Source organism: Piliocolobus tephrosceles, chromosome 2 (genome assembly GCF_002776525.5).
Source record: "Piliocolobus tephrosceles isolate RC106 chromosome 2, ASM277652v3, whole genome shotgun sequence".
NCBI lineage: Eukaryota > Metazoa > Chordata > Mammalia > Primates > Cercopithecidae > Piliocolobus > Piliocolobus tephrosceles.
In genome coordinates, this window is record NC_045435.1 from 117,257,081 (window position 1) to 117,284,892 (window position 27,812).

Consider the following 27,812-nt stretch of genomic DNA (forward strand, 5'->3'; position numbering starts at 1 on the left):
AGTTGGAGCCGTGGTCAGCTTCTCCATTTCTGTTCCGTACTTCTCCCCGTTCTCTTCTGCCTCTTTGTGGTTGCCTTTATCTCTCTCAGGGTTTGGGAATGGAAAATGAGTGAAGAAAGGGAGGGAGCTCTTTTTTCAGTTTCAGCTCTTTTGGTTTCTTCAGAGATTTCTTCAGGGAAACATCCATCTGCAGCTTTCTTGATGTTTGCAAATCTCCCCTTCATTAGCATTTGCTCCTAAGGATGCATCTCCAGTCATTTGGTGCTGGAATCATTCAGCCCTGACAGGGAGGCCCCTTGGGCAAGTCTCCTCCATGACAGCTCCAGGAAGGCTGAGTTTCTCTCCTCATTCTCCATCCATTCCTGGGAAATCCTCACACATCCCTTGTAATGTCCTAGGCTTGTTGGAAAACTGGCTAAGACTATTCTTCCTCCTTGAGAGCTTTTAGTTTCTCATACTATCTCGCTCAATTCCTTTAGGAATTACTGTATCCTGGGGACAAAAAATGCTCACTGTATCACTCCAGGAATTAGAATCCAAAAGAGGGGATGTATCTGCTGGTTGATCAAATGCTTGTCTTATAGGAAATGAAAGAGTTTTCTTGTAGAACATACTTCCCACATGCTGAGAGACCTTTTAAGACAAAATAATTATAGTAATTAATTCTATGAATTTTTTTCATTAACTCAGCATTAAACACACATGTCAGAGAGGCTGAGGTAATTTCAGGCATGGAGCATCTATTAATATATAGTTTGGGGAGGTCACAGTTGTAGGATGTGGTGGACTTTTTTTTTCTCTCAGAATCATACTATTTACAGATGTAAAACAGGGTATCAAGGTGGCTCTAACCAGGGGCAGCTGAGCAATAGGGGAATTACTGAGGGGGAGAAAAGTGGATGGCGAGGTCAGGATGGTAATAGCGGTGGCATGTGAGGAGGAGCACAAATGACATAGGTCTTTGGCTTTGGCTCTGAAGGCAACGGGGAGCTATTTTAGAATCTTGAGCAGAAGAGTGACACGATCCATCTTATATATTAAAAGGACCACTTTTTACTGTTTTGTGAATCAACTCTGGGTGGGCAAGGGGAGAAGCAAGGAGAGCAGTTAGAAGAGAATGCACAATTTCTCAAAGATTTAGAACCAGAAATACCATTTGATCCAGTAGTCCCAATCCTGGGTATTTACCCAAAGAAATATAAATCATTCTAAATTACAAAGATACATGCACACATATGTTCACTGCAGCACTATTCACAATAGCAAAGACATGGAATCAACCCAAATGCCCATCAGTGATAGACTGGATAAAGAAAATGTGGTACATATACACCATGGAATACTATGCAGCCATAAAAAGGAACAAGATCGTGTCTTTTGTAGGGACATGGATGGAGCTGGAAGCCATTATCCTCAGGAAACTAATGCAGGAACAGAAAACCAAACACCGCAAGTTCTCACTTATAAGTGGGAGTTGAACAATGTGAACACATGGACACACTGGGGCCTGTCAAGGGATGGGTTGTGGGGAGGGAGAGCATCAGGATAAATAGCTAATGCATGCTGGGCTTAATACCTAGGTGATGAGTTGATAGGTGCAGCAAACCACCATGGCACACTTTTACCTATGGAACAAACCTGCACATGTACCCCATAACTTAAAATTAAAATTAAAAAAAAGAAGGCCAATACAGTCATCCAATGAGAGATGATGGTGCCTGAGACCAGGATGGAGTGGTGGAGGTGGTGAGAAGTGGTGTGCTGGGGTTGGCTAGCTCACAAGAGCCAATTATTAAATATTTAGGAAGTTTGCAAGCCAGTTGTTAAATACATCATTATTAAAAATTAAGTCAAAGCATCACATTAAATAAACTATGCTCAACAAAAGTAATACATGCTTAAGACTCATCACTTTTTAATTGTTTTTACCTAATTTTTACTATTATTATTACTTCTACTCCTGACGCTATTTACACCTATTACATCTGAGACTGTATCTGGTAGAAATACTCCAAAGTGGGGCGCTGCTGTGCGTCTCTCCCCATTTCAGGATAGTCACCCCCAAGTGTCATGGGCCCGGAGCGAGGAGGGCAGCACTCCCAAGTGAGATGATGATTCCTTGGAGGATGACAGTATTTAGTGACATTAGGAGTTTGTCAGCCATGGTGGGAGTAATTTACACCACAGAAATTGGAGATACTACAAATTGGGGCTCATTTTGTTTTTAAAGAGAACTACTTGTTAAATACCTACCAGTGCATCCTTGCTTATCATCTTCCCAGTTATATCTAGGAATGTGTACCACCATCCCATCCAATGTTTTCGGGGTCCCTCACTTCTATTATGTCCTCAACCACAGAGGGAAAACTACTTAATAAAGAAGTTAAGTAAGTATTATTTATATTACAACATGATAAAAGTAACATATTTGTATTAAGCTTCATGCCATTAATACATAGTCAGTTATATAAAATCACCATACCTGTGATTGAATTTTTAGTGCTGGCCCTAGCTTTAATCCCATAGTTCCTCGAAGATGCTCTTCTGTGAGTAATGGCAAAGTTTCTCCATCAATTGCATGATCTTTAAATACCTTCATAAATACAAAAGGTGTTAACTTTTTCTGAATGTCTTTTTTTTTAAAAAGTTCTTTTGCCACCTAGGTATTGTAGTTTTGGAGAAAACATTAAGACTGCTTGAGGATGACAGAAAAATTTGTAAAACCTTTTTTTAGTTGCTCTCTTTTCTGTGCTCAGTAGCACATTGCTTGTGCTCTTTAATAACCCTTGGAATCAACTGTAATTATCTGTTTATAGAACTCAGTTCCAACCAGGAATAGTGATTATTTGAGGGCCAGGTCCATGTCTCATTGACCAATGTAACCCTAATACAGAGGCTGGCATATGGTAAGAAGATGTAAAATAAATATTGCTGGATAAATGAATGAATGAGTAAATGCTCTAAGTAAAGGAATGTGGGTAAAACCTGTCACGGATAAATTTCATCTCTCACATTTACAGCTGTGGTATCTGCTGGCCATGCCTTAGATGCGTGGTAAAGGCAGGAGAGGGAAATGCTGCTGAGAGCTTTCCCTGGCAGACCTTTCCAGCAGGTCTATTCGTCCTGACATTGCAGTGGACTTCGCATGCCATCCTTCCTCCGAAAGCCAGGAAGGCTGCTGGTGAACAAAGATTCCAGGCAGATAGAGGGATACAAAATCTAGGCAGATTGATAGGGCCATAATTTCATGATCTTCAACTTCAACTTGCCTGGAAATCCTTCTATATTCACTATTGAGCTTTCTCTCCCTTCTACTTCAAGCTAGCTCCACCCTCATCAAACCTTAGACTTTGTAGGCAGAGCCCTCCCTCATTTTCAGTAGATCATAGCGCTTCCTAACTAAAAAAAATAAAAACACAAAACAAAAACAAAACAAAAAAAACACAGTAGATAAGAACTCCCTCTAATTCTGACCAATGAACCAAAAACCTTTATTTTCTCCCACTGTCATGATACAACGGAAGAGAGGTCTCTCCACCATTTAAAGGCGATCTCTCCACATATACTGTGGGTCCTCACCCCTCCCACTTCCAGAGGGGATAGATAATCCCCTCTTTTCTCTTCAGTCTCTCCTCTTCTGCTGGCTCTTTCCCACTGGCATTTAAATAAGTCTCCACCATCATTAAACAAACAAAAATAATGAAAATACTCAAATTCCATTTCCAAATACTGTCTCATGTCTCTTACTCCCTTCACAGCCAGATTTCTCCAAAGGGCTTCGATGCTCCCTGCTTTCACGTTCTCATTTTCCAGTCATTCTGCAGTCTCAAGGAATCTGAGCTCTGCCCCAGCCATTCCATTAAGCCTGCTTTCCTCAGGCTTCCTGGTGCCTCTGTCGTACCAAACATGCAGTCATTTTGCAGCTGTTCTATTTCTGAAGTTCCTGGCTGCATCTGACATTGTTGACTGTGACTTCATGAGTGCTCTTCCTTTCCGTCGTGAGGCTGCTCCCTCCTGGCTATCCCCGTTCTCTCCTTCAAGGTCACCTTTGCCAGCTCCTTTTTCTTTGTCCATGTTCATAGGTTAGGGTTTCTTAGCCTTCTGACTCAGGTCCCCTTTGGTCTTCCTGATTAATTTCAGCTTCACTCGGCTTCAGTAACAGGCTGTATATGCTGAAGGCTCCCTAACTTGTATCTTTAACTCAGAAGCTAAGTTGTGCCAATTTGGCCTCTTACATAGTTTTCATTGTGCTGTGACAGGGCAGCACTGAGTTCCAATGCAGAGCCCCACAATTACTCTGTTCCCCCACCCACAAAAGCACATATTCTCTCTCCATACCATGTGGCCACTTCTGGGGGATGGCAGGGGGTGGTGTGGGCAATTCAAAACTATCTTTCTTACCCCCTTCAGTGCCTCTTTCAGTGACGTGAAGTTAAAACCAGGTACTGTGGGCTGGGCGCAGTGGCTCATGCCTGTAATCCTAGCACTTTGGGAGTCCGAGGTTGGTGGATCACTTGAAGTCAGGAGTTCGAGACCAGCCTGGCCAACATGGTGAAACCTAGTCTCTACTAAGTAATGTACAAAAATTAGTCGGGTGTGGTGGCGGGCATTTGTAGTCCCAGCTACTTGGGAGGCTGAGGCAGGAGAATGGTGTGAACCCGGGAGGCGGAGCTTGCAGTGAGCTGAGATTGCACTACTGCACTCCAGCCTGGGCGACAGAGCGAGACTCCGTCTCAAAACAACAACAACAAACAGGTACTGTGATCGCTCACCTGATTTTTCGTTCTTATGAAGGTGTTTTGCATGTGTGGATTTGGCCATCTTGCCCTGCCTCCTCAGGTTGTGTTCTTATCTGCCTGCCCCCACTGCTCCCACCCTGGATACAGCTCCATTATTGCTCATCGGAAGAGGCTTCCCCTCTGTCTTGTCCTCTTCAACTTGTTTTCATAAAAGCAACCTGAGTGACCTTTCTGCAGTATAAAGCTAATCATGCTGCTACCTACTTAAAACCTGACTACCTCCGGGATAAAGTCACAATCCTTCACTGGGTCTTCAGGGCTCTGTGACCTGGCCCTGTCTACCTCTCCAGTCTTGTCTTGCTGTCCTCACCTCTCCCACCTTGGCCCTGGCCCTCTGTAGCACTGAGAACTACTCTCAGAGTCCCAACCATATTAAAGTTTTCTCTGGCTTCTGGCCCTCACCTGGAAATTCTTCCTTTACCTCCCTCCCGCCTCACCTCTCCTCTTGACTTTCAGGTCTCATTTTAGAGCCTCTTCCTTTAGGAGGCCATGAGTCCCTTGTATGTGATCCCCCCATGCTCTGTACCCGCCTTTCACAACGCACTCGTATGGATGTGAGATCACTCACTGGTGCCCTCTTCTGGACTATGAGTGCCACAAGAAGAGGAACCCCATCGGCCTTGTTTCCACTGTGCTCCAAGCCTCAGAGGGCATGACTCGGGACCAACTGAAAAGTAGAATCTTCTTGGAAAGCTCCTGTACTGGGAACCTTGTGTTCTAATAGATTTTAGTCATTTACAAACTATATGTATGTATATATTTTTTTCCCACAAAATGCACCAGTGTGGAGAAAGGACTGAAACGTCCAACTCAAAACGTACTCTCCAGAGCCAATCCCAGTATTCATCTATGCAAATGTCACACCTCTGATTGTCCTTTGGCCTGGGAATTAAGACTGACCAACTATGATGCCTATTGCTAGAATGGACAACTGCTGAGGAATTCAGAAGGTGATTCAGCAGGAACATCTCCATGCTCTGAAACTTGTGGTCTTTGCTTTAGTTTCTACTACAGAAAACACCAAAGACATCTAAGGCCACCCTGTCCCCTGTCACCAGAACTTGCTGCTGGCCATTTCCAATCCATCTCACACTATTTGGAATTGATTGTGCTACTTCTCTATCTTTGTAAAAAGAAGTTTCACTTATTTTGTGTTGAGAATTACAAGTGGGAGAAAGGCATTGTGTCTTCCACTGCACAGTGTCCATCCCAAACTGGTCAGTGCACTGCTCCACAGTGGCCAGGACACTCAGGAGCCACTGGTCCATGGCGTCCAGACGAGGATCTGAGAGCACTGGGGAGAGGGGGTCATGGGCCATGGCAGATTTTAAAGCAGACTTTAGCACACCATTCTTTAGGTAGTTTCGTCTATTCCAGGTAGAAACCTGAGTGATGCCACACTGATAGAGAGAGGCAAGAATGCTTCTTTCATCCAGCAAGGGGTTCCCAAAGCTTTTGTTGTTATCAAGAAGGATGAGCATACTAGCACCCTCATTATCTTGAAAGTTCTTATAGTAATGGCAGTCAGCATTGTCAATCAGGTAATTAAAGACAGCTGTGTTAATGGTGCCCAAGAGGCACAGGCCAGAGTCATAAAGGGACGTTTTCTTCACAGCCTCAGAGTGGCTCTCATCATACTCCCATCCGGCTTGCCTTTTCGGTAAGTCCTGGCCCACGGATGTCGGTGTTTCTAGAGAGGGCACACATCTGGAAGCCAAAGTGTGACAGATTTTTCCATTGTGCCTCCATCAGAACAAGCTGGTTCTGTTTCTCAGCAGTAATAACACTTCCCATAAAAACAAGTATTGTTTCCTACAGTTCGGAAGGGGCTCAACAGCTGCTCCATGGGAACAGGCTTCATCTCTGTCTGAAGATGAACAAATCTGCCCACCATCAACAGGGTTCTGGGACAACCACAGTCCTGTCCAAGTGAAAGGCCGCTGCCTTCGCACTGTGTCTATCATAACCGGCATATGGTTCCCTTCCACTACATAGGCTTGGCTCTGCTACTTAGGTTTGAAAACAACTTTCTGTTCCCTTTTAAGGATCAGTAAGCCTTTCAACTGTGTCCCTTTATAACCCACATCAGCTTTAATAATTTGCTTGGTGGCCATGGCACGCATGATTGCCCCCAGCTCTGGTGTCTCTTCACAGTACACTTCCTGGGGATCCACCCACTGGGCTGCAATCTCCCGGGAAGACTGCAAGGTGTGGTCCAACTTGGGTGACAGCTCCGTCTGCAAGCCAGCCCTCATTCGGTGAAAAGTCCTCAGGTGATCAAGTGGTGAAACGCCCCTTGGCAGCTGATGTATCTAAGTTGTCAATCAGGAAAACTTTGGTGAAGATGAAGATGACAAGGAGAATTGCTAACAGCGTGATTCGCTGCTTTAGCTTCATGTTGACCTCTTTTATTCTCCCCTGACCCACTCTCTGACTCACTTGTCAAGGAGAGCCAGTGGTAATGGTTAATAAAGAGATTCCATCATTATACACATTGGTCCATTTGTGGATGCACCTTCCACAGTTCCTGTTGGGCCCTAGGCTCGCTCGTGGCTGCCCATGCAGTGCAAAGCAGCATGGCCCCCAAGGAGGGGCAGCCTCAGGCTGCGCTGATCACCCCAGCCACTGCTGCCACCACTGCAGGCCCCACCATTCCCTGGCCCCCTCTCTCAGCACTGAACCAGCTGTCCCCCACAAACTGCATTAAGTAATTATTTCTTTTCCTATTTTAATTAAGCAAATTATAGAAAATGGCTAATGTAAATTAAAGAGCCAAGTGCAGTGGCTCACACCTGTAATTTCAGTTACTTGGGAGGCTAAGGCTGGAGGATCACTTGAGCCCAGGAGTTTGAGACAAGCCTGGGCAACATAGTAGACCCCCATCTCTTTTAAAAAACATTAACTGGGTGTGGTGGTATGCACCTGACAATTTGTGAGCATCCAAAGGAGGAACCACGTGGGTAAATTTTCAAGCAGAGGTAGGTTGGCAGCCAGGGACTGAAATATGTGAGGACCTAACCCTCAGCCATGGTGGATGTACTCAGGGCCTGGGGTGAGGACACAGACACGTCCCTGTCACTCAGATGTACCCCTTTCTTTCTCACCAGAGCAGTTTGGGCCATGTGTATGATATAAATGTGCATATATTTTCAGTAACTTCAGTTCTTTTTAGAGAGAGGATATTTTATCTGCTGAGTCCTGTGAACTAGACAGTTACTTGGAACGAAATATGTTGCAGGGTCTCCTGATTGTTCCTTAACAGCTGAGCCACCAATCCTCTCTCTACACCTATTTAAAAGAGTTCATTTGCACTCAGGGCTTTGAGTTTTAGTTGTTATTTTTTTTTCTGCTGAATTTCTTTTTCTACTTATAGGAGTGGTGAGAGCTTGTTGAGTAGGCATCTAAGGCAGAGGTGGGGAGTAAGAGGATAGCTGGGGGACAGTGGGTTTAATGCCAGCTAATCCCAGCACCTTGGTCCAATTCATTTAAAGAAAGGGGATATGGGACTGGGCGTGGTGGCTCATGCCTGTAATCCCAGCACTTTGGGAGGCCGAGATGGGCGGATCATGAGGTCAGGAGTTTGAGACCAGCCTGGCCAACATGATGAAACCCTGTCTCTACTAAAAATACAAAAAATCAGCCGGGCGTGGTGGTGGTGTGTGTCTGTAGTCCCAGTACTTGGGAGGCTGAGGCGGGAGAATCGCTTGAACCCAGGAGGCGGAGGTTGCGGTGAGCGGAGATCACACCATTGCACTCCAGTCTGGGCGACAGCAAGACTCCGTCTCAAAAAAAAAAGTGGGGGGCCATGAGTAACACCTGATGGGACATTTTAGACAAGGGTCCTTGTGAGAGTGGGGTACAAGCAGTGCTGCTTCAGGGCTGTTGCATCCAGAGGGCATCCCCCCATTTCTGTATAAAATAACATCACAGAGCATAGCCGGCGGTGGGGGAGGGGGGGGGAAGGCACAGCAGAGCAGTAACATCTTTCAGTTGATGCCACCTGCTGTCACTTGGAGGGAGTATACTTTAATGGTGAAACTAAAGCAGAACTTGATCCTAAACAAATTTGAGACATATCTAGGGATAATTGGTACCACTTCTTGGGGTGGGGAAGAGGGTGCTGACATCCTGTCAGTGAGAGATAATGAGTCAGCAGAGCGAGTTTGGAGTCCTCGTTTATGTGACTTCTGTGTACCCACAGGGGACATTTGGGATTTTAAACTATGAAAAGCATGTAATATTATTTATTGCAAGAGCTATTATTATAAATTGCACTTTTCTGACTATGGATCACTAAGAATAATCAGCGTTCAAATTCAATGTGCCAGATCTCAGCAATCACATGCTTATTAAATAAGGGGTTGCTCTTCTGGTTGTTATCAGAATTTAACAACTTAATTGAACCTGTGGTTGACATGGCACTTGAAGTGGTATAGATAAATTTTAAAAGTGGCTTATCCATGACTAATGACTAATTTAAAAAAATAAGGTTATAACCACTGAACAGGGGAGAGTAGGCCAAAAACTTTTTATCAGGTTACACAAAAGACAAAAACGGGTGACTTGAAGAAGACAACTTGCTGATCATAAGTAACTTGAAGTTTGGCCCTCTCTTGGGTGTAAGAAAGAAATTTGTGTGTATCGAGTACTTACAAGGTGCCATGCACTCTGATGCTCACAAAAATCCTCTGAAAATGTATTATTATGATTATCTTCATTTTACAGATAAAACAACTGAGGCACAGAGAAGAGACGCAACTTGTCCTAGGCCACACAGCCAGAAAATAGAAAAGCCAGGATTTGAATTTGTACTTTCTGGCTTCAGAAGCTATACTCTTAGTAACTACTTTATATAGTTTTCTGTAAGTCCCATAAATGGAATTAAAAAAAAATAATAAAAAGAAAAAGAGTTAACAGCATCTCACTGTAGACAAACATTTCACAAAACAGACCTGGAAAACAATCAGCTCTAGTATGAGTTAATTATGATGTAGTTAAACCTTAATGTCCTTTTCTTGCTTGCTTTTCCTTTAACATGCAAACCAAAGATAATGATACTAGATTTAGTAGGTATTTTATTGCTTCGAATTGTATTATTAAATAACTCAAAGAAGTAAACTATACGCATGAAAATGTAGCATTGACATAAACGTCAAAATTTTACCAACCTATGACTTTTGTCATAACTTTTTCAATACTGGTGAGGCTGCTTTTGTTTCTAACTGCCCTGATACTTCATTATAGTTTTTTAAAATGGTATTTTACACCAGATTGAATATGTTGTATGCATTTTTATATATTGTCCCAGAATAAACACAGAATTTAAAATAATGAATTTCCTACTTTTCAGATATTGCCTTCTTGTTCTTTTTAGAATGAAGCATATATTCCTGTTACTTACAGTGGGTAACCTAAACTTCTCACCCAAAAGTCTGTGCTCAAAAAATGTTTGCTGTATGGATAAGTGGGAAATGTAGTCGTTATTTCCCCTGCTTTTTGGATGTTCAGCTTCTGAACCTTCTTCTAATTTTGGGAGAATTCCTACTTCTTAGGAGTCTTGATAGGAAAGAAGCTAAAGACAGCCGATGGCTTTCCCAGCCTCCCCTGATGCTGGGGTGTGGGTGTATGACCCAAGTTCCACCAATCTGAGACCTGTCCCAGGGTAGACACTGGCACACAAAAGAGAGATTAGCAGGAATCCTTTCTGGAGGCACAGTGCAAGTTTGACCTAATTCATTATGCAGGAAAGATATTTTCAAACTGTTTTGCTTGTATGGAAATACTGAAACATTAAGTCACCTGAGCGTAGTCTGAACAACCTGGAAGGCTGCTGATGAAGTTGTGCACATCGTCCACGGTCCACTTCTGAATATCTTCATCCAAAGAAAGATTCCCCCCAATTGTAACCAATGCATGTGTTCCTTTAAAATGGAAAGAAATTGTGGCATAAAATACATACAGGTTTATGTATAGTTACATTAATTTCCTTGTGTTCTATCACCCCAGAGTGGTCTCAATTTGCAAACTCCTTACAAGATGTTAAGAGTTACTAGGAGATGTTTTCTAAAAGCTTCAGCTGCCTCCTTTCTTTTCTTTCTCTGAAAAGATCTTTACTGATAGCATTTATTGTAAGTAATACTTCAAATAGTTCCGGGTTTGCACCAGCTTCTCTCAGATTCCAACAGAAATGCCCCATGGATTCTATTCTCCAGATTATGTTACTATGTTTTTGTGATAGGTGATTATCATGGTCTCAAGATGAGACAAGAATTTAGCTACATTTTCATCAAAATGGAAAATTAACACTTTGTAGGAAAGCAGTTGGTGTGGTGGCTGTATTACATACCCTTCACAATCCCTGTGTCTTCAAATACTTTTTATCTAAAAGAGTTCTAGAAAACTATTCAGTGTGTGTTTCTGGCATGAAGTGCATTAGTATTTTTAAATTTGAAAGTATCAATAGTATTGGACACTGAAAGGTAATATTTCTGCTTAATTGCCTGTTTTTTTCCTATACTTAAATACCGGGGAGGTAGAATTCACACTTTGAAGCAAGAAGCCTCTCTGCTTTGTGTTGAAGAAATGAACACTAAATTACATTAAAATCTTAAATTAAAATTTTATTATGTTTCCCAAGATATTTACTTTCCCAGCCTTTGATGAAAATTCTCTATATAGCAAAATATAAACAGAGGCTAGTTTCATTGATATGGCTTATTAGCACTGATGGAATAAAATGATGCTAAGAAAAGGTAATTCCAAGCAGGATTAAGAAAAAGAAAGATAAAAAGAGGCAGGATGGTTACAGATTATTATGTAGTAACCTATGGACTTGGCAACCTGTAGTTAATGAGGATCTGCCATTGGCCCCTGGACACCTACCTGGCAGAGACAGTCGAGGAACTGGAGGGCAAACCCCATTCTTTTCATCACAGGTTGCAAAGATCTGCTCTGAAGCCTCCTCTTTCCCATCGTCCCAGGTCTTTGCTTTCAGCGTAACGGTGTGAGACCCCCAGGGTTTCCTATGGGTGGGCTCGGGCTCTCCACAGGTGTTGTCAAGAGCTGTCGTTGGTGTTTCATTCGCTTCACTTGACTTCTGGTTGCTGGATGCCTCAATTTCTGGGTCTTTTGCATAATGATCCTCTTCATAGGGAACTGCATGAGTCTGACCTAGGATTTTTTCCTCTGCTTGACTTTTGGAACTCTCAGCATCACTGTCTGGAGCTTTTTGATTCCCTGTACTTTTCCTGAGTCGACGACATCTCTGTCCCCAGCTCTCCTCAAAGTGTGGTGCGGTTGCCACTAGCGTGGGGTTTCCCTGAAGGTTCCTGAGGGTGCTTCTGTGAAAATGCAGGTCACCGGCAGGGAGCATGCTCCTGCCATGGTAGGGAGCGGGGGCAGCTGGGACACCGGAGCCATAGAGAAAAGGTATCCCTAGGCCTGCTAGTCCCTTGGGATTAATTTTTTCCATTCTCCTTTGCTGGTAAATAGCATACATTTCCATTTCTGTCCTAAAAACAGAACAATATATTTATACAGCCCAAGAGCACCATTATAAATGTAATTTTAAGGACCCCTTCCCTTCCCTAAAACAGTCCTCACACTGTTCATCTAAAGTTTGTTTGGTGGAAACATGAATCCCCCACAAGGCCACTGGGAAGGAGAGTTTTGGGTAAGATCGGAAGCTTTGTCTGAGTCTCACAATGGAAGTCCAAAGGCCAGTCTTTAGAGTGTTACCTCTAATCAGATGAGGCAAATTTAGCAGGGATAGCTTATGCAGCACAGCTAGTTCCTTGCCAGAGATTAATCCTCAAAAAATCTAATGTACCGGGAAGAGGTTTTCAACCCCTGCAAAATAATCTTAGTGAGACTCAAGAAAGACAATTAGACAATGCAAGTCTCAATATTAACAAATAAATGCAAGTGGCTGAGGAAGAGGGGAGGGAAAGGCTCGGTGGTTTTGCTTACTTCACTTTGCTTTTTGGTCCTCAACTGGACCCCTTTGGATTCAGTGATGAGAAAGTTGACTCTCTGCTTTCTCTTACCCTGGGGCCATACCCTATTCATTATTATACTTTTCTTTCTCCTGGGCACTACAGCTGAAGGCCACTGTTGGGCTGACTTGGGGTTGTCTGAGCTCTGATGGCATAATCTGAAGTCAGGTTGGCAAACTTGGCTCCTATCTTTGCGCAAGATTGAAGTCATTTAAGACCGTAATGCCAATATGAATTTCAGAGGAGTTGTAGGCATTTTAATTATGGGACACTGAGAGTCTATTGCAATCTGTGTACTAATACTACTGTTAGCTTCACTGTGTGATTTCTTTTTTTTTTTTTTTTTTGAGACGGAGTCTTGCTCTGTTGCCCAGGCTAGAGTGCAGTGGCACAATCTTGGTTTACTGCTACCTCCACCTCCCAGGTTCAAGCAATTCTCTGCCTCAGCCTCCTGAGTAGCTGGGATTACAGGCACCTGCCACCACGCCTGGCTAATTTTTTTGTATTTTTAGTAGAGACAGGGTTTCACCGTCTTGGCCAGGCTGGTCTTGAACTCCTGACCTCATGATCCACCCACCTTGGCCTCCCAAAGTTCTGGGATTACAGGCCTGAGTCACTGTGCCAGGCCATGATTTCTAATCTTGCTTTTATCCTTAACCAACCTGCATGCATGTTTGTATTCGTTTCTTTCCCCCTTTTTTTTTTTTTAAGTGAAAGCAAGTTTATTAGGAAGGTAAAGGAATAGATAATGGTTATTCCTTAGGCAGAGCAAACTATGTTTCTTTTTGTAATCTGCCTGAAATACTTTATGTAAGTAATTTGTGTGTGTGTATTGATTTGTTATATATATTCACCTATTCATTTGTTATATGAATATAACAAGTGAATAAATGAGCAAATGAATGAATAAAGAATAAATAAAACAACATTGCCAAATTACCTGGCAGTATGATGCCTTTGAATCATTTCATTCCTTCTGGCCACTGCCTTTATGGATTCAGGTGGTAAAATGCCCCAACCTTAAAAAAGAAAACCACCATCCCACCCCACAAATAAATTAAAAACATGCATTTGAAAATAATAAAATAAAATACAACAATGTAAAACAGTATCTGAAAAAAACAAACAAACCCGCAATTTCACACAGTTTTGGAAATGGTATCAGATCATTGCTGTTCGGTATCTTAGTGTCACATTGGTGATAGCACGATAAATACCAGATAATGTTTTGTTCTTTAATTGTTGGTCTCACGACTGGTGATATTTTCCTGCCATCCTTTAATAGGAAAAAGATGAAGTGATTTGTGAATCTCGTGATCTGTGCCTTTTTTGGTCTTTTAAAAGTATATGTATTTTTTGGGTACAACGTGATGTTTTGATGTATGTATACATTGTGGAATGATTAATTAAAGCTAATTACCATATGCCCCACCTCAACTATTTATCACCTTTTATGGTCAGAAGATTTACAATCTTTTTTTTTCTTTTTTCTTTTGAGACAGAGTCTTGCTCTTTTATCCAGGCTGAAGTGCAGTGGTGCGATCTCAGCTCACTAAAACCTCCACCTCCTAGGTTCCAGTGATTCTCCTGCCTCAGCCTCCCGAGTAGCTGGGATTACAGGCATGTGCCACCACACCCAGCTAATTTTTGTATTTTTAGTAGAAACGGAGTTTCACCATGTTGGCCAGGCTGGTCTCGATCTCCTGACCTCATGATCTGCCCACCTCGGCCTCCCAAAGTGCTGGGATTACAGGTGTGAGCCACCGCACCCACTCAGAAACAAGTTTTTATACTCACTTTCCACCAAGCCAGTAGAGCTCATTAAATTTCTACTAATAATTTATCTTGAAAGAAATCATACTAGATCCTTTTTAAAAATGAGGTTCTTTGTTATCTGTAAAATCTAGGAGTTAGATGAAGTGATCACCAGAAATCCTTCGAACCATAAAGCTCTAGTTTTTTTGTAGTTCAATGGCTTCGAGATGCTCTCTTTTAGACAGCTGGCATGCATGAAGCTAGCAATTCGTGGCATACTGCCCATGGACACAGAGAAAGTCTGTGCAAGAAGTCCAGTCTAGATAGCACAATACTAACTGCCTGTATTTTAGAACCCTCTGAGGTCTGTTCTCAAGAAACCTCCTCCTATACTTTCTCTTTCCCAAATAGGCAACATCAAACTTAATGTTAGTTCAGTTGCATAATTACTGCTACCTAACATCCCTGTTTTGTAAATAGATCCCTGTCTTAGTTTCTATTTTGCTAACTTACTTAGTAGCTCAGTTTTTGTAGGACTGAGGCCTTATCTTGCCCTTGCTTTCTCTTACACTTCAGCCTTGAGGTGGGAGACCTGACCTAAGTCCAGGCTAGAGTGCAATGGCATGGCCTTGGCTCACTGCAACCTCCCCCTCGTGGGTTCAAGTGATTCTCCTGACTCAGTCTCCCAAGTAGCTGGGATTACAGGCATGTGACACCACACCCGGCTAATTTTTGTATTTTTAGTGCAGACGGGGTTTCACCATGTTGACCAGGCTGGTCTCAAACTTCTGACCTCGTGATCTGCCCGCCTTGGCCTCCCAAAGTGCTAGGATGATAGGCATGAGCCACCACGCTTGGCCTGCAGTGCAGCTGTTTTACTAGATTATTGGCCCACTGTCTGTAATCATGGGCCACAGATTACTGGGTGATTGCTGCCAGGTGACTTCCATCCAGGATCTGCTGTTGGACTGTCTCCTTTGGTCCTTGAACCAATTCACTGGGTGGGCCCAGTTCCAGATCTGGCCCTTGATTGGATGCTTGCTCTCGTTGCAGTTAAATGGATTCATGACCTGTGGTAGAAACAAGCTCAAATCCAGGCAGGCCAGTCTCTTCACTGACCCAGGCATGAATCCTATTTCTTTTTGTTTCAGGCTTTCCCTTCACATTGCTCCCATCTATTAAGAGGTGCTGGAATTGTGGAGCAGGGATAAGCATAAGCTTATGAATATAGTTTTGGAGGGAGAGAAGATACACCAATTTGAGCTTCAACATTGTGAGGAAATTCTCACCTCCTAGTCTCTCCTGAGCCCTCACAAGTCATGTTTTCACCAACACGACTCTACTGAAATTGCTCATATCAAAATCTCTGATGACCTCCACATAGCACTAAATCTAATGATATATTCTCAGTTTTCATCTTACTTGCTCTGCAAATGGCACACTTGACATAGTTGCTCACTCTCTCCTTAAAATAGTCCAATATAAAATGATTGTAAATCTTCTGACCACAAAAAGTGTTAAATATGGCCGGGCTTGGTGACTGTAACCTGTAACCCCAGGGCTTTGGGAGGTCAAGGCAGCTGGATCACTTGAGGTCAGGAGTTCTAGACCAGCATGGCCAACAGGGTGAAACCCTGTCTCTATTAATAATACAAAAATTAGCTGGGCGTGGTGGCACACGCCTGTAATCCCAGCTACTTGGGAGGCTGAGGCAGGAGAATCGCTTGAACTGGGGAGGCGGAGGTTGCAGTGAGCCAAGATTGTGCTCCAGCCTGGGCAACAAGAGCAAAACTCCATCTTAAACAAACAACAACAACAACAAAAAAAGGTGATAAATATGTGAGATAAGGCATATAGTAATTAGCTTGATGTGGCCTCCAGGCCACCATGCTTTCCTGGGTTTCTTGCTACCTCACTGGTTCCCCTCGCTTGTTTTACTTCTCCCATGCTTGGTCTTCCTCATCTCTGGACTCTGTTAGTGGGTCCAGAGATGCTCCTTTTGACTCTTATATCTACACTCTCTCCGTAGGTGATCTTATCTAGCCTCATATATGCTGATTACTTCCAAAATTATATCCCCAAGTTGTCCTCAGAAGTTCTCCCTGCACTTCAGCTGCCTTCCTGACCTCTCCACCTGAGTGTCTATTAGACATCTCAGATGTAATATGAGCAGGCTGAGCCTCTGATCTCTCTCTCTCCGCAAGAACTCTGTTCTTTCCACAATCTTCCTCAACTCAATGAGTAGCAACTCCATCTTTCCAACGACTCACACCAAAATTTTTGATGTCATTCTTAGTATCTCTTTCTTCCACCTTCCACATACACACTGTGAGAAACAAATCCTGTTGTTGTTTTTTTTTTTTTTTTTGAGACGGAGTCTCGCTCTGTTGCCCAGGCTGGAGTGCAGTGGCCGGATCTCAGCTCACTGCTGCAAGCTCCGCCTCCCGGGTTCCCGCCATTCTCTTGCCCCAGCCTCCTGAGTAGCTGGGACTACAAGCGCCCGCCACCTCGCCTGGCTAGTTTTTTGTATTGTTAGTAGAGACGGGGTTTCACCGTGTTAGCCAGGATGGTCTCGATCTCCTGAACTCGTGATCCGCCCGTCTCAGCCTCCCAAAGTGCTGGGATTACAGGCTTGAGCCACCGCGCCTGGCCGAAAATCCTGTTGTTTCTACAATCAAAATAATTACAGAATTTAACCACTTCTTATTATTCCCACTGCCACCATCCATGACCAAGCTGTCATAATCTTTTAGCTATTCTAATAGCCTGCTAATTCCCATCAGTTTATTCCCAGAACTCTGATCCCATCAGGTTTGTCCCCATCTCAGAAGCCAGAATTATTCTGGTAACATTTCAGTCAGACCCTGTTGCTCTTCTGTTCAAACCCCTTGACGGCTTCCGTTTTCACTCAGAATAAAAACCAAATTCTCACTATGACCATCAGGCCCATGTAAACTGCCTTAAGCCCCATTAATTCTCAGATCTAATCTCCTCATAACTTTATCAGTTCCTCATGTGTAAGATAAGACAAATAGTAATACTGCAGTTCTTCATGTTATTCATGAATAAACTGACACTTAGAGGAGTTAAGCAGCTTACACTTGGTCACACAGTGGTAGTACCATGATCTGAACCTCGGTGGTGACGACAGAGACTACAGACACAACCACCACACAGTCCTGCCTCCAAAATTTAGCAGTAAAATGATGGCAAACTTAATGCATCCATCTAGTTCAAAATGACTCCACAGATGAGAGCCAAACTTCTGTTGCTCATACCTCGGTAGATCCGACTGGACAACACATTTGGCATATTTGTGTTTGGTAGAACAGAGGATCCAAATTGGGAAGGAACGCAAAACTGTCTTGGGTCAGTTGGAGCCACAGTGGAAGGCAATACATCTCTGAGAACAAAAAGATAAAATAAAATAGGTAAAATGAGGTCGGAGTACACAATTTCCATGGCTGAGACAATGAGATTTTTCTATTGCTGTATGGGATTCTATCATCTCTTCCGAAAATGAAACACAAAAGTCCTGGAGTCTTTATGAGTTTATGGAGAAATATGGTGGAAAGATCAGGAAGTACTCTACTAATGCAGGATTGACCCAGCTGACAACAAAACGAGAAAGCAGGAAAGGAAAGTTTTAGGGATGTCTGGAAAAAAAGATTTAAGTAAGTCAACACTGCTCTCTGATTTTTCATGACCAATGACCTACTCTGACCCCAAATTCTTTTCTCATTTAATGGACATACTTTTGGTTGGGTTTGCCATCTGGGATCAATGTTTGAGTACCTGGGTGGACAACTTATTTTTCTAAACTTCAGTGGTCTCTAAAAGTTCCACTTTATTGTTCACACTCCATAAATGAGAATAAATGATGAGTTCTGCTTTCTCTCCTGAATGTCAAAATATTCTTAAAAAAAAAAGGGGGGGAGGGGCAAGTTAGGTTATTTCCAGAGTGTGCAACCCAAATACTTATAATTTACTTTTTATTGAAAAGAAAGAATTGTTTCTTTACAGGAAATCCAGGGTACCCAGTTATTATGGACTTGTTTCCCCTCCCCTCCAAAAAATTAGCATGTTGAAGCCTTAACCACTAATGTGACTGTACTTGGAATAGGGCCTTCAAGAAGGTAATTTTGATTAAATGATACTATAAAGGTGGGGCCCTAATCCGATAGTACTAGTGTCCCTTTAAGAACAAGAGATACCAGGGATCCCTTTCTGCAAATGCACACTAGGAAGTGCTATGTGAGGATACAGTGAGCAGGTGTCTGCCTGTAAGCCAGAAAGAGAGACCTCACCAGACACCAACCCTGCAGCACCTTGATCTTGGACTCCCAGTTCCAGAACCAAGAAATAAATTTCGGTTGTTTAGACCATCCAGTCTGTAGTATTTTATTATTTTTATTTATGTAGTATTTATGTATTTACTTATTTTGAGACGGAGTTTTACTTTTGTTGCCCAGGCTGGAGTGCAATGGCATGGTATCAGCTCACCACAACCTCCACCTCCTGGGTTCAAGCGATTCTCCTGCCTCAGCCTCCTGAGTAGCTGGAATTACAGGCCTGTGTAACCATGTCTGGCTAATTTTTTGTATTTTTACTAGAGATGGGGTTTCTCCACGTTGGTCAGGCTGGTCTCGAATTCCTGATATCTAATCTGCCCACCTCGACCTCCCAAAGTGCTGTGATTACAGGCGTGAGCCACTGTGCCCAGCCATCTGCAGTATTTTATTATGGCAGCCCGAGAAGACTAATACTCCAGTGTTTGCACAATGCCTGTCACATAGTGAGTGCTCATTAGTTATTTGCTGAGTGAGTAGGTCAAGCGGGCCTCAGAGGAGAAATGACAGCAGATGTCCTGAAGGTGAGGCCAGCAGGGTGTCTTGACTTGAATTACTGCACCACAGTTCACTCAAATAACATCAGGCAATAAAACAACACTGGACTTAACATCATTCCAAAACTTAATGATTGTCCAGGTTGTTCTTTGATCAAACTATGATATTGAAGAGAAATACCTGTCCACAGTTGGAGGCCCAAATGGTGAGGGAATCAGTGGGATCGTCTGCTGCCCTGTTGGTGTCAATAAAGGGTTCACAGCCATCACCAAGTTTGTCATCAATATCTCTCGCCACTGGTGGAGTTCTAAAAAGAACCAGATAGACACTTCAACAAATAACTCTACTTTTTGTGAACTATTTGAATTCTTCTTGAACACAATAAAAGCCTTTTGTATTTTCACATCACTTGGGAAGACTAGCTACACCAAGCTTTTAGTTACACGAAAACCCCACATATAATTGTATAACTCAGTATTTTATCAGTATGCCCTTGGAATCTGTTGCAGGGTTCACAGGTAATACCATACCAAACTGCAAGCGATAATAAAATTAAACCAGCCTTGCAAGATTCCAGAAATACCAATGTCCTTTTTTTTTTGAGATGGAGTTTCAATTTTTGCCCAGGCTGGAGTGCAATGGTGCAATCTTGTCTCACTGCAACCTCTGCCTCTGGGGTTCAAGCGATTCTCCTTCCTCAGCCTCTGGAGTAGCTGGGATTACAGGCGTGTGCCACCATGTCCAGCTAATTTTGTATTTTTAGTAGAGATGGGGTTTCACTATGTTGGCCAGGCTGGTCTTGAACTCCTGACTGCAGGTGATCCACCCGCCTCAGCCTTCCAAAGTGCTGGGATTACAGGTGTGAGCCACCGTGCCTGGCCCCAACTTCCTTTCTTACTTTGATTCTTACTTTTCCAGAGGTACAAACTTACTTTGATTCTTACATTTCCAGAGGTACAAATGCATAAATTCTCCCAATGTTCTATCTTTGGAAAAATATTCCTATTTAGTTGATAAGATTTAACACTAGAAAAGGAGGGAGGAGAATATTTTTAATGTCTAAAAATATATCTAATTAGAATGGATACAGAGTGCATGGGACTGTATTTAATTAGAACGAGTGACCAAATTATAGCCAAATTTACATAAATACAAATATTTATATGCTTTACCTTCAGAAACTAGTGATTAGAAAAAAGGACTACTTTTAAAGGGATGACATTTTTCCTGACATTTCTTGTTCTTTAATATCCTTTGAATTGAATTTAAATATAAAAACAAGTACTAGTTAAACAGGTCATTTAAGCTTCTCCTTCATTCTCAACTCCCACTTTTTAAAAAATCTGAGAGCTCTGAGACAGACAGTAGAACAATGATTACCTGGGAAAGGTAGTGGGGTGGGAGGAGGAAGGGAGGATGGTTAATGGGTACAAAGATATAGTTAGATAGAATGAATAAGATCTAGCATTTGATAGCACAACAGGATGACTAGAGTAAACAATAATGTATTGTACATTCAAAAATACTATAGGGCTAGGTGCAGTGGCTCATGCCTGTAATCCCAGCATTTTGGGAGGCTGAGGTGGGTGGATCATTTGAGGTCAGGAGTTCAAGACCAGCCTGGCCAACATGGTGAGACCCTGTCTCTACTAAAAATACAAAAATTAGCTGGGCATGGTGGCAGGCGCCTGTAATCCCAGCTACTCGGGAGGCAGAGGCAGGAGAATTGCTTGAATCTGGGAAATGGAGGTTGCAGTGAGCTGAGATCACATCACTGCACTCCAGCCTGAGCGACAGAGCAAGACTCCATCTCAAAAATAAATAAACAAAGAAAAATAAAATAAAAATAACTAAGTATAATTGGATTGTTTGTAACACAAAGAAATGATAAATACTTGAGGTGATGGATACACCATTTACCTTGATGTGGTTATTATGTACTGTATTCCCATATTAAAATATCTCATGTGTCCCCATAAATATATACACCTATGTACCTATGAAAATTAAAAATGAAAAATAAATAAAGGTTTGTTGTTGTTGCTGTTGTTGTTGTTGTTGTTGTTTGAGACGGAGTCTTGCTCTGTCACCCAGGCTGGAGTGCAGTGGTGAGATCTCCGCTCACTGCAAGCTCCGTCTCCCAGGTTCAGGCCATTCTCCTGCCTCAGTCTCCTGAGTAGCTGGGACTACAGGCGCCCACCACCATGCCCGGCTCATTTTTTTGTATTTTTAGTAGAGATGGAGTTTCACCGTGTTAGCCAGGATGGTCCATCTCCTGACCTCGTGATCTATCCGCCTCTGCCTCCCAAAGTGCTGGGATTACAGGAGTGAGCCACCGCGCCCGGCCAATAATTGGGTTTTCTTATTGTTTTTTAAAAATCTGAGATACTTGCAACTATGTTTGAAGAAAAAGATATTAGGAAGAAAATGTTCTGCTTTTCAAAGTAGTGACCTTTCTTTCCTTGTGTGTATTTGACTTAATTGTGTTTGATTTAATTTTTAAAATAGAGGTTAATTCATTCACATGGTTCAAATACTAAAAATATAATGATATTTAAATATACAATCACTTTATTAGCTTCTTATTCAGACCTAACCCCACTGATCAAATTGGAAATCCAAGTCCAGGGACCACCTAACATCGGCTTTTGCCATTCATACATACATATTAAAGTTCTTTATCTCCATTTATTTTCACTGTATTTCTATGAGGTCAGTATACTTTCCTCTCTGATAGTGGTCTCAGAGAGTTTAGTTACCATGGCACAATCAGGATTAGAATAAAAAATCTCTGCTAGGTGCCTGTAAACCATGGAGGATGCCAGCAAAGAACACAGGCTGGGTCAGATGTGGGCCGGGCTCACAACTCTGGCGAGGACCCTGGCCCGCGACTTGAAATCTTAGGTACTCCCCATGGGATTCGGTGCACAGCCACCTTCTTCCCTCTAGACCATTTACAACAGAACAACGGGGGACATCTCTTGGTGTTGCATTTTGAAAAATTGTTGAATTTTGATTTGTGTCATGAATTGATGGTCTCTAGCAGAAATTTGAGTGAGATAGAATTTTTGATGTTACAGGCTGTATTTTGTATTCTGCTTTGTTTTTTGAGACAAAGTCTCGCTCTTTCACCCAGGGTGGAGTGCAATCGCATGATCCTGTCTCATTGCAACCTCTGCCTCCCAGGTTCAAGCAATTCTCCTGCCTTAGCCTCCCCAGTAGCTGAGATTACAGGTGCATACCACCACACTCGGCTAAATTTTTGTATTTTTAGTAGAAACGGGGTTTCGCCATGTTGGCCAGGCTGGTCTCAAACTCCTGACCTCAAGTGATCCACCCACCTCAGCCTCCCATAGCGCTGGGATTAGAGGTGTGAGCCACCACGCCTGGCCTATAGGCTCTATTTTGTACAGCAGTTATCTAGAACTTACTTGTCTAGCATAAAAGAAACTTTACCCATTGGACAACAATTCTTCATTTCCATCACCCCCTAGCCTCTGGCAACCACTATAATATTTTCTGCTTCTATGAGTTGTACTATTTTAGACACCTCAGAGAAGAAGAATCATGCAGTATTGTCCTGCTGTGACTGGCTTTTTCACTTAGCATAATGTCCTTCAGGTTCATCCATTGTGCATGTCAAAATTTGTTAAGGGGGTAAATTTCATGTTGAGTGTTCTTACCACAAAATCAAACAAACAAAAACAAAGGGACACAAGAAAACTTTAGGAAGTGTTGGCTATGTCTGTTTCCTTGATTAAGTGATGGCTTCATGGATTACACATATGACAAAACTCATCAAATTGTACACATTAAATATGTGCAGTTCTTTTATGTCAAATTTTCCTCAATAAGGCTATTTTAAAAAATATAGGGCTCAGGCTGGGTGCAGTGGCTTACACCTGTAATCCTAGCACTTTGGGAGGCCGAGGTGGGTGGATCATCTGAGATCAGGAGTTCAAGACCAGCCTGGCCAACATGGTAAAACCCTCGTCTCTACTAAAAATACAACAATTAGCCAGGGGTGGTGCCTGCAGTCCCAGCTATTCGGGAGGCTGAGGCAGGAGAATTACTTGAACTCAGGAGGCAGAGGTTGTGGTGAGCCAAGTTCGCATCACTGCACCCCAGCCTAGGCGACAGAGGGAGACTCTGTCTCAAAAAAAAAAAAAAAAATTACATAAATATATGGCTCAGCTTGTATCCTATGTGATGTCTGAGACAAGTCGGGAAGAAGGAGAAGGAAAAAGGAAGAAAGAGAGGAGCAAGAATTGCTTAGAGGTTCACCACCTCTCTTCCTCATACATGTTACCTTTGGGAAAAGCCGTGGAGATGAATCACCAAAAGGAGATGAGATTGTCTTACTTTGGAACCCCAAAGGAGGCCCCAAGACAATAACTTAAGTACAGTAGTTCATTTGGGAGGTAATCCCAGGAAGCCCGTGTGAGGGAGTAGAAAAGCAAGACCAGGAAGGGAAAAGTCAATAAAGGTGAGTGAATTAATGTGTGGGTTTTCACTGTGGGCAACTGGTGCTCAACCCTGCTGGGAGCCCTCTAAGAAATCTATGGTACACATCTCAGAATTGTCCCTATGAAGGACAAAGAGTTGGCCCACCAACTTCTATTGGCCACTGGTTGAGGGCACAGTTCTCCTTTGCATATGAGTTATGCTTGAGCTAGACACAACAAGCTCCTGTGGTGCAGGACAAAACCTTCAGACTGAGAAACAGGGAGATGCAGGTGCTTCAGATGGGAAATGACTTCCGTGGTTGCAGGTGAACTCAGAAGGAGGCCAAGAAGATGTAAGGTAGGGCAGCAACAGTGACTAGTGCTATTGAGGCAATGTGGCAGCCTTCTAATGTCATTCCACTAGTTAATTGGCACAAATGCCTTTCTTCTGAAATACCAGGTTTGCCAGGCTTAGACATATCTATATGAGGCTCTGTAGGGTCCATTGTCTGCAACAAAACAGCAGGATTTTTTTTTTTTTTTTTTTTACCATTAGTCACAAGTTATGTGAAATAAGTGGGAGAACTCAGTGTTATTTGGCCAATGGGAAAGGACCAGTGTTATCTAATGTACCATCAAAGCTATCCTTGGTACCATATCTGTTCTTGATTCTATGGTTCTTGGGTCTGGCTTGCTTTCTTTTTACAATGCCACAGGGGTGGTTCATTGTTTTTTAATCACTCCACCAAATTTTAATCTAAAACACAAGCTATTCCGAGTGCCTGCAGAAATGTCCACATGTCATGGAAGTCCCTGGGCAAGACGATGAGTCACTGGCATCAGCAGATCCTGTGTGTTACAGTTTTGGCCTCCACTTGGCTTCCCTAGTTTCTTTTAATCCTTGTACTTACGAAATAGTACTTATTTACTTATCATTATCATATCGATGGATGCCCGAATTTTCCTTAAAGGATGGCCTAGTTTCTTTTGTGGCTGTTATCATGCACATACCTCAAATTACATAGTTTTAACTTTCATTTTTCAGAGAAGTTTTAGGTTCACAGCAAAATAAAGTGGACAGTACAGAGAGTTTTCATATCCTCCTCCAACATACACATGCACAGCTTCCCCACTATCAACATCCTGCATCAGAGTGTACATTTGTTACAATCCGTTAAGCTACACTGATGCATCATTGCCATCCAAAATTCATAGTTTACGTGTGGATTCACTCTTGGTGTTGGACATTCTATGGTTCTGACAAATGTAGAATGGCATTTATCCACCATTATAGTATCATACAGAATAGCTGCACTGCCCAAAATATAATTTTGTAGCAAATAAAATCAGAATACTTTTAAGGCAACGTTCTAAGGTTGATCTGATCTTTCACTTCATCAGTCAGGTAGATACTTGAAACTCCAAATTTGTGTTGCCTTAAAACCATTGTTTTGAGGGTACTGAGTCATATGATCAAGCATGAGTCTTTAAATGTGAACTTTCATATTTTCAGGGCATCCCTTTCTATTTTAGACACACGTGGAAAAATTGTAAACTAAGGTCACTTTGCAGTAGCAGATGAAATGCTCCAGTAAAAGTGCAGACTGGAATATAAATTTTCAGTGCAGAGCGTGTCTGGTAATCCCAAAGTGAGGGAGTGCAGTGGTGCTTAGGTCTGCATTCAGGCTGGATTTCTCTGACCCAGAGCTCTAATCCTGGATGCCCAGCACATTAGGAGGATGAGGGCTCCTTAATCTCTGTCTTCAGACTCTTACCCTCGACAAACCCCTCCAGGCAGCACATAGACGATTTACCTAGTGCTAATTCTGTCTCAACTGATTAGGGCAGTAGTAGTAAGACATGAACTTCATGAACTAAAGCCCTTGCCAAATCAGCAGATATTCACAGAATGATTTCCCAGTGCCCAGGAGCCAGGTGCCAATTTTATTACATTTGTCTGTTATTGGCTATACTGTGATCACTCATTAAAATCAGTGCAATTTGAGTTTAGAAAATCCTGGATTTGAGCAATTGTATGTAGAATATTTATGGCATATATGATGCATGCTTTCTGGTTACATACACTAAAATGAAATAACTTTTCAGTAACTGCTATATCTGGTAAGTTTTCGTGTGCGAAATATAGATCAGTAGAATTAAATGTTTCCACAGTTCTGGGATAAATAAATGTAAGACAAACACATGTAAATTCTCAAATTAAAATGAGAGCAATTTTTACAATTCAGGCCTGGCTTCTTCTGAGTTTTCTTGGCCTTCTCTTAGGCAGTACCCCAACAACTCCAAAGTAATTCCTCCTACTTATGTTTTGCAGAGGTCTTTGTAGCCCATCTCCTCCAACTCTGCTCTGAGCACAACCCAAATAGGCCTTCTCCTGGGTCTCTCCATATGTTGCTCCCCCACCCATCTCTGCCAAGGACAGAGGAGAACTTTAGAAAGACAGTTCATACTGAAGCATTCGGCAGTGCCACTAAAATGTATTTCACTTTTCCTAAAGGCATAAGCTTTAGTACTTTTCTAACTGCATTTCACCACAGCACATACCCTGGAAAGCACTGAAGACAGTGGGTTATGTGCTGGCTGCTCTCACTTCTTATTTCTTTTTACTCTGGAAGCTCATTTTCATTAGATCCATCCATACCTTCTTGAAATGTCAGCTTCTAGGCACAATTACAAATATCGTAACGAAAAAGGTAAACCTTTGTCATCATTAAATAAGTCGAAATTATGTAATTTCTACTGGACTCAACATAATTTATGTGCAACTACAGTTTGTATAAATTATGTTCGCTCTCTTCAAAAGATTGTGAAGCAAAGTCCATTATATAGAAATCTGTAGAGACTACAGTGAAATTCTAGCCATACTCATATAACAGAACTGAATAATAGGTATTTTAGGTAGTCTTAAAGAATGAATTAAGGAATATCAATATAGATTTTGTTTCATAATTATCATTGATTGTTCCTCAATGTTTTTCTGAAATTTTCTACTCTGACATTTCATGGTTCATACATCACGACAATTTTTGGAATATAGATATCTGCAGCAATAGGGGGCCATTGAAATAATAATGTATAGTAAATATACAGCAGTAACACATAGAGGTAGGTACTTAAATCTATTTGAAGATAATAAAACAACAGTAAATTTACATACAACTTTGAACTGACTTTATCTTAAATACACTTCATTTTACTTTCACTTGAAAAACTCCAAAAACTAAGACCAGGCAGTGTTTATTTGGCAGGAGTGGTATATCATCTGTACTCGTTAGTATCTTCAGTTAAGTAGGAATTTATTAGCTCACATATTGTTAGTAATAGAGCTAATAAAGTGTACACATAAACCTAAGCATTTCCTTTAAGATAAAGATGTCCTTTTATTTTATATGTGTACATTTTACTCAGAGTAACTAGCCTCAATTAGACTAATCAATGCGTGGAGTTATATACTTACATCCTCTACGAAGACTTCTTGTCTTTGATATTACAGATAGAAGAACCATACAAAGACTTTCTGGCCTCCAACTTCAGAAGCTTCTCTGGCTGCAGGTTGAAAAGTACATCTGACAACTCTCAAAAACAGTCTTAATTCAGTTTAACCTTGCTTTAAATACAAATTCAACTAAGTTGATTAGTCCTATTTCATGACAGAAACTTTGCCCTCTGATATCCTCTACAGATAGGCTAAAAGATGTTAAGCCTAAGGAAAGTGCCCTGCAAGGTACATAAACCTGTCTCAGGGCTTAGCCTTTAGTGTAATCCTTCCTTAGCCTTTAAGATGCTTTGTGGGCATTCACTTAATACCACCGTTCAACTTGACACAAAAGAAAAATACTATGCCAAGAAGTAATAAGCTTTTCTTTGATGGAACAATATAGCCTATTCCATATTTCCAGCAGGTTTCAAGTGGAAACATTTCTTTTGCAAGTAGGAAAAAACCTAAGTTATTTT

At 42.0% G+C, this 27,812-nt stretch overlaps 1 protein-coding gene and 1 pseudogene across 1 annotated transcript; both read right to left on the reverse strand.

Moving 5' to 3' along the window:
- Window positions 1-26,541, reverse strand: SAMD7 (sterile alpha motif domain containing 7). The gene is made up of 8 exons (XM_023213532.2): window positions 26,403-26,541; window positions 19,576-19,702; window positions 17,827-17,951; window positions 13,734-13,812; window positions 11,682-12,310; window positions 10,599-10,720; window positions 2,483-2,593; window positions 1-633 (listed from the first exon to the last, which is right to left on the reverse strand). Exons 2-8 carry the CDS (start codon window positions 19,674-19,676, stop codon window positions 445-447), a joined length of 1,356 nt encoding a protein of 451 aa, XP_023069300.1. The 5' UTR covers window positions 19,677-19,702; window positions 26,403-26,541; the 3' UTR covers window positions 1-444.
- Window positions 5,961-7,196, reverse strand: LOC111543537 (annotated as a pseudogene).
- Window positions 26,542-27,812: the final 1,271 nt, after the last annotated feature.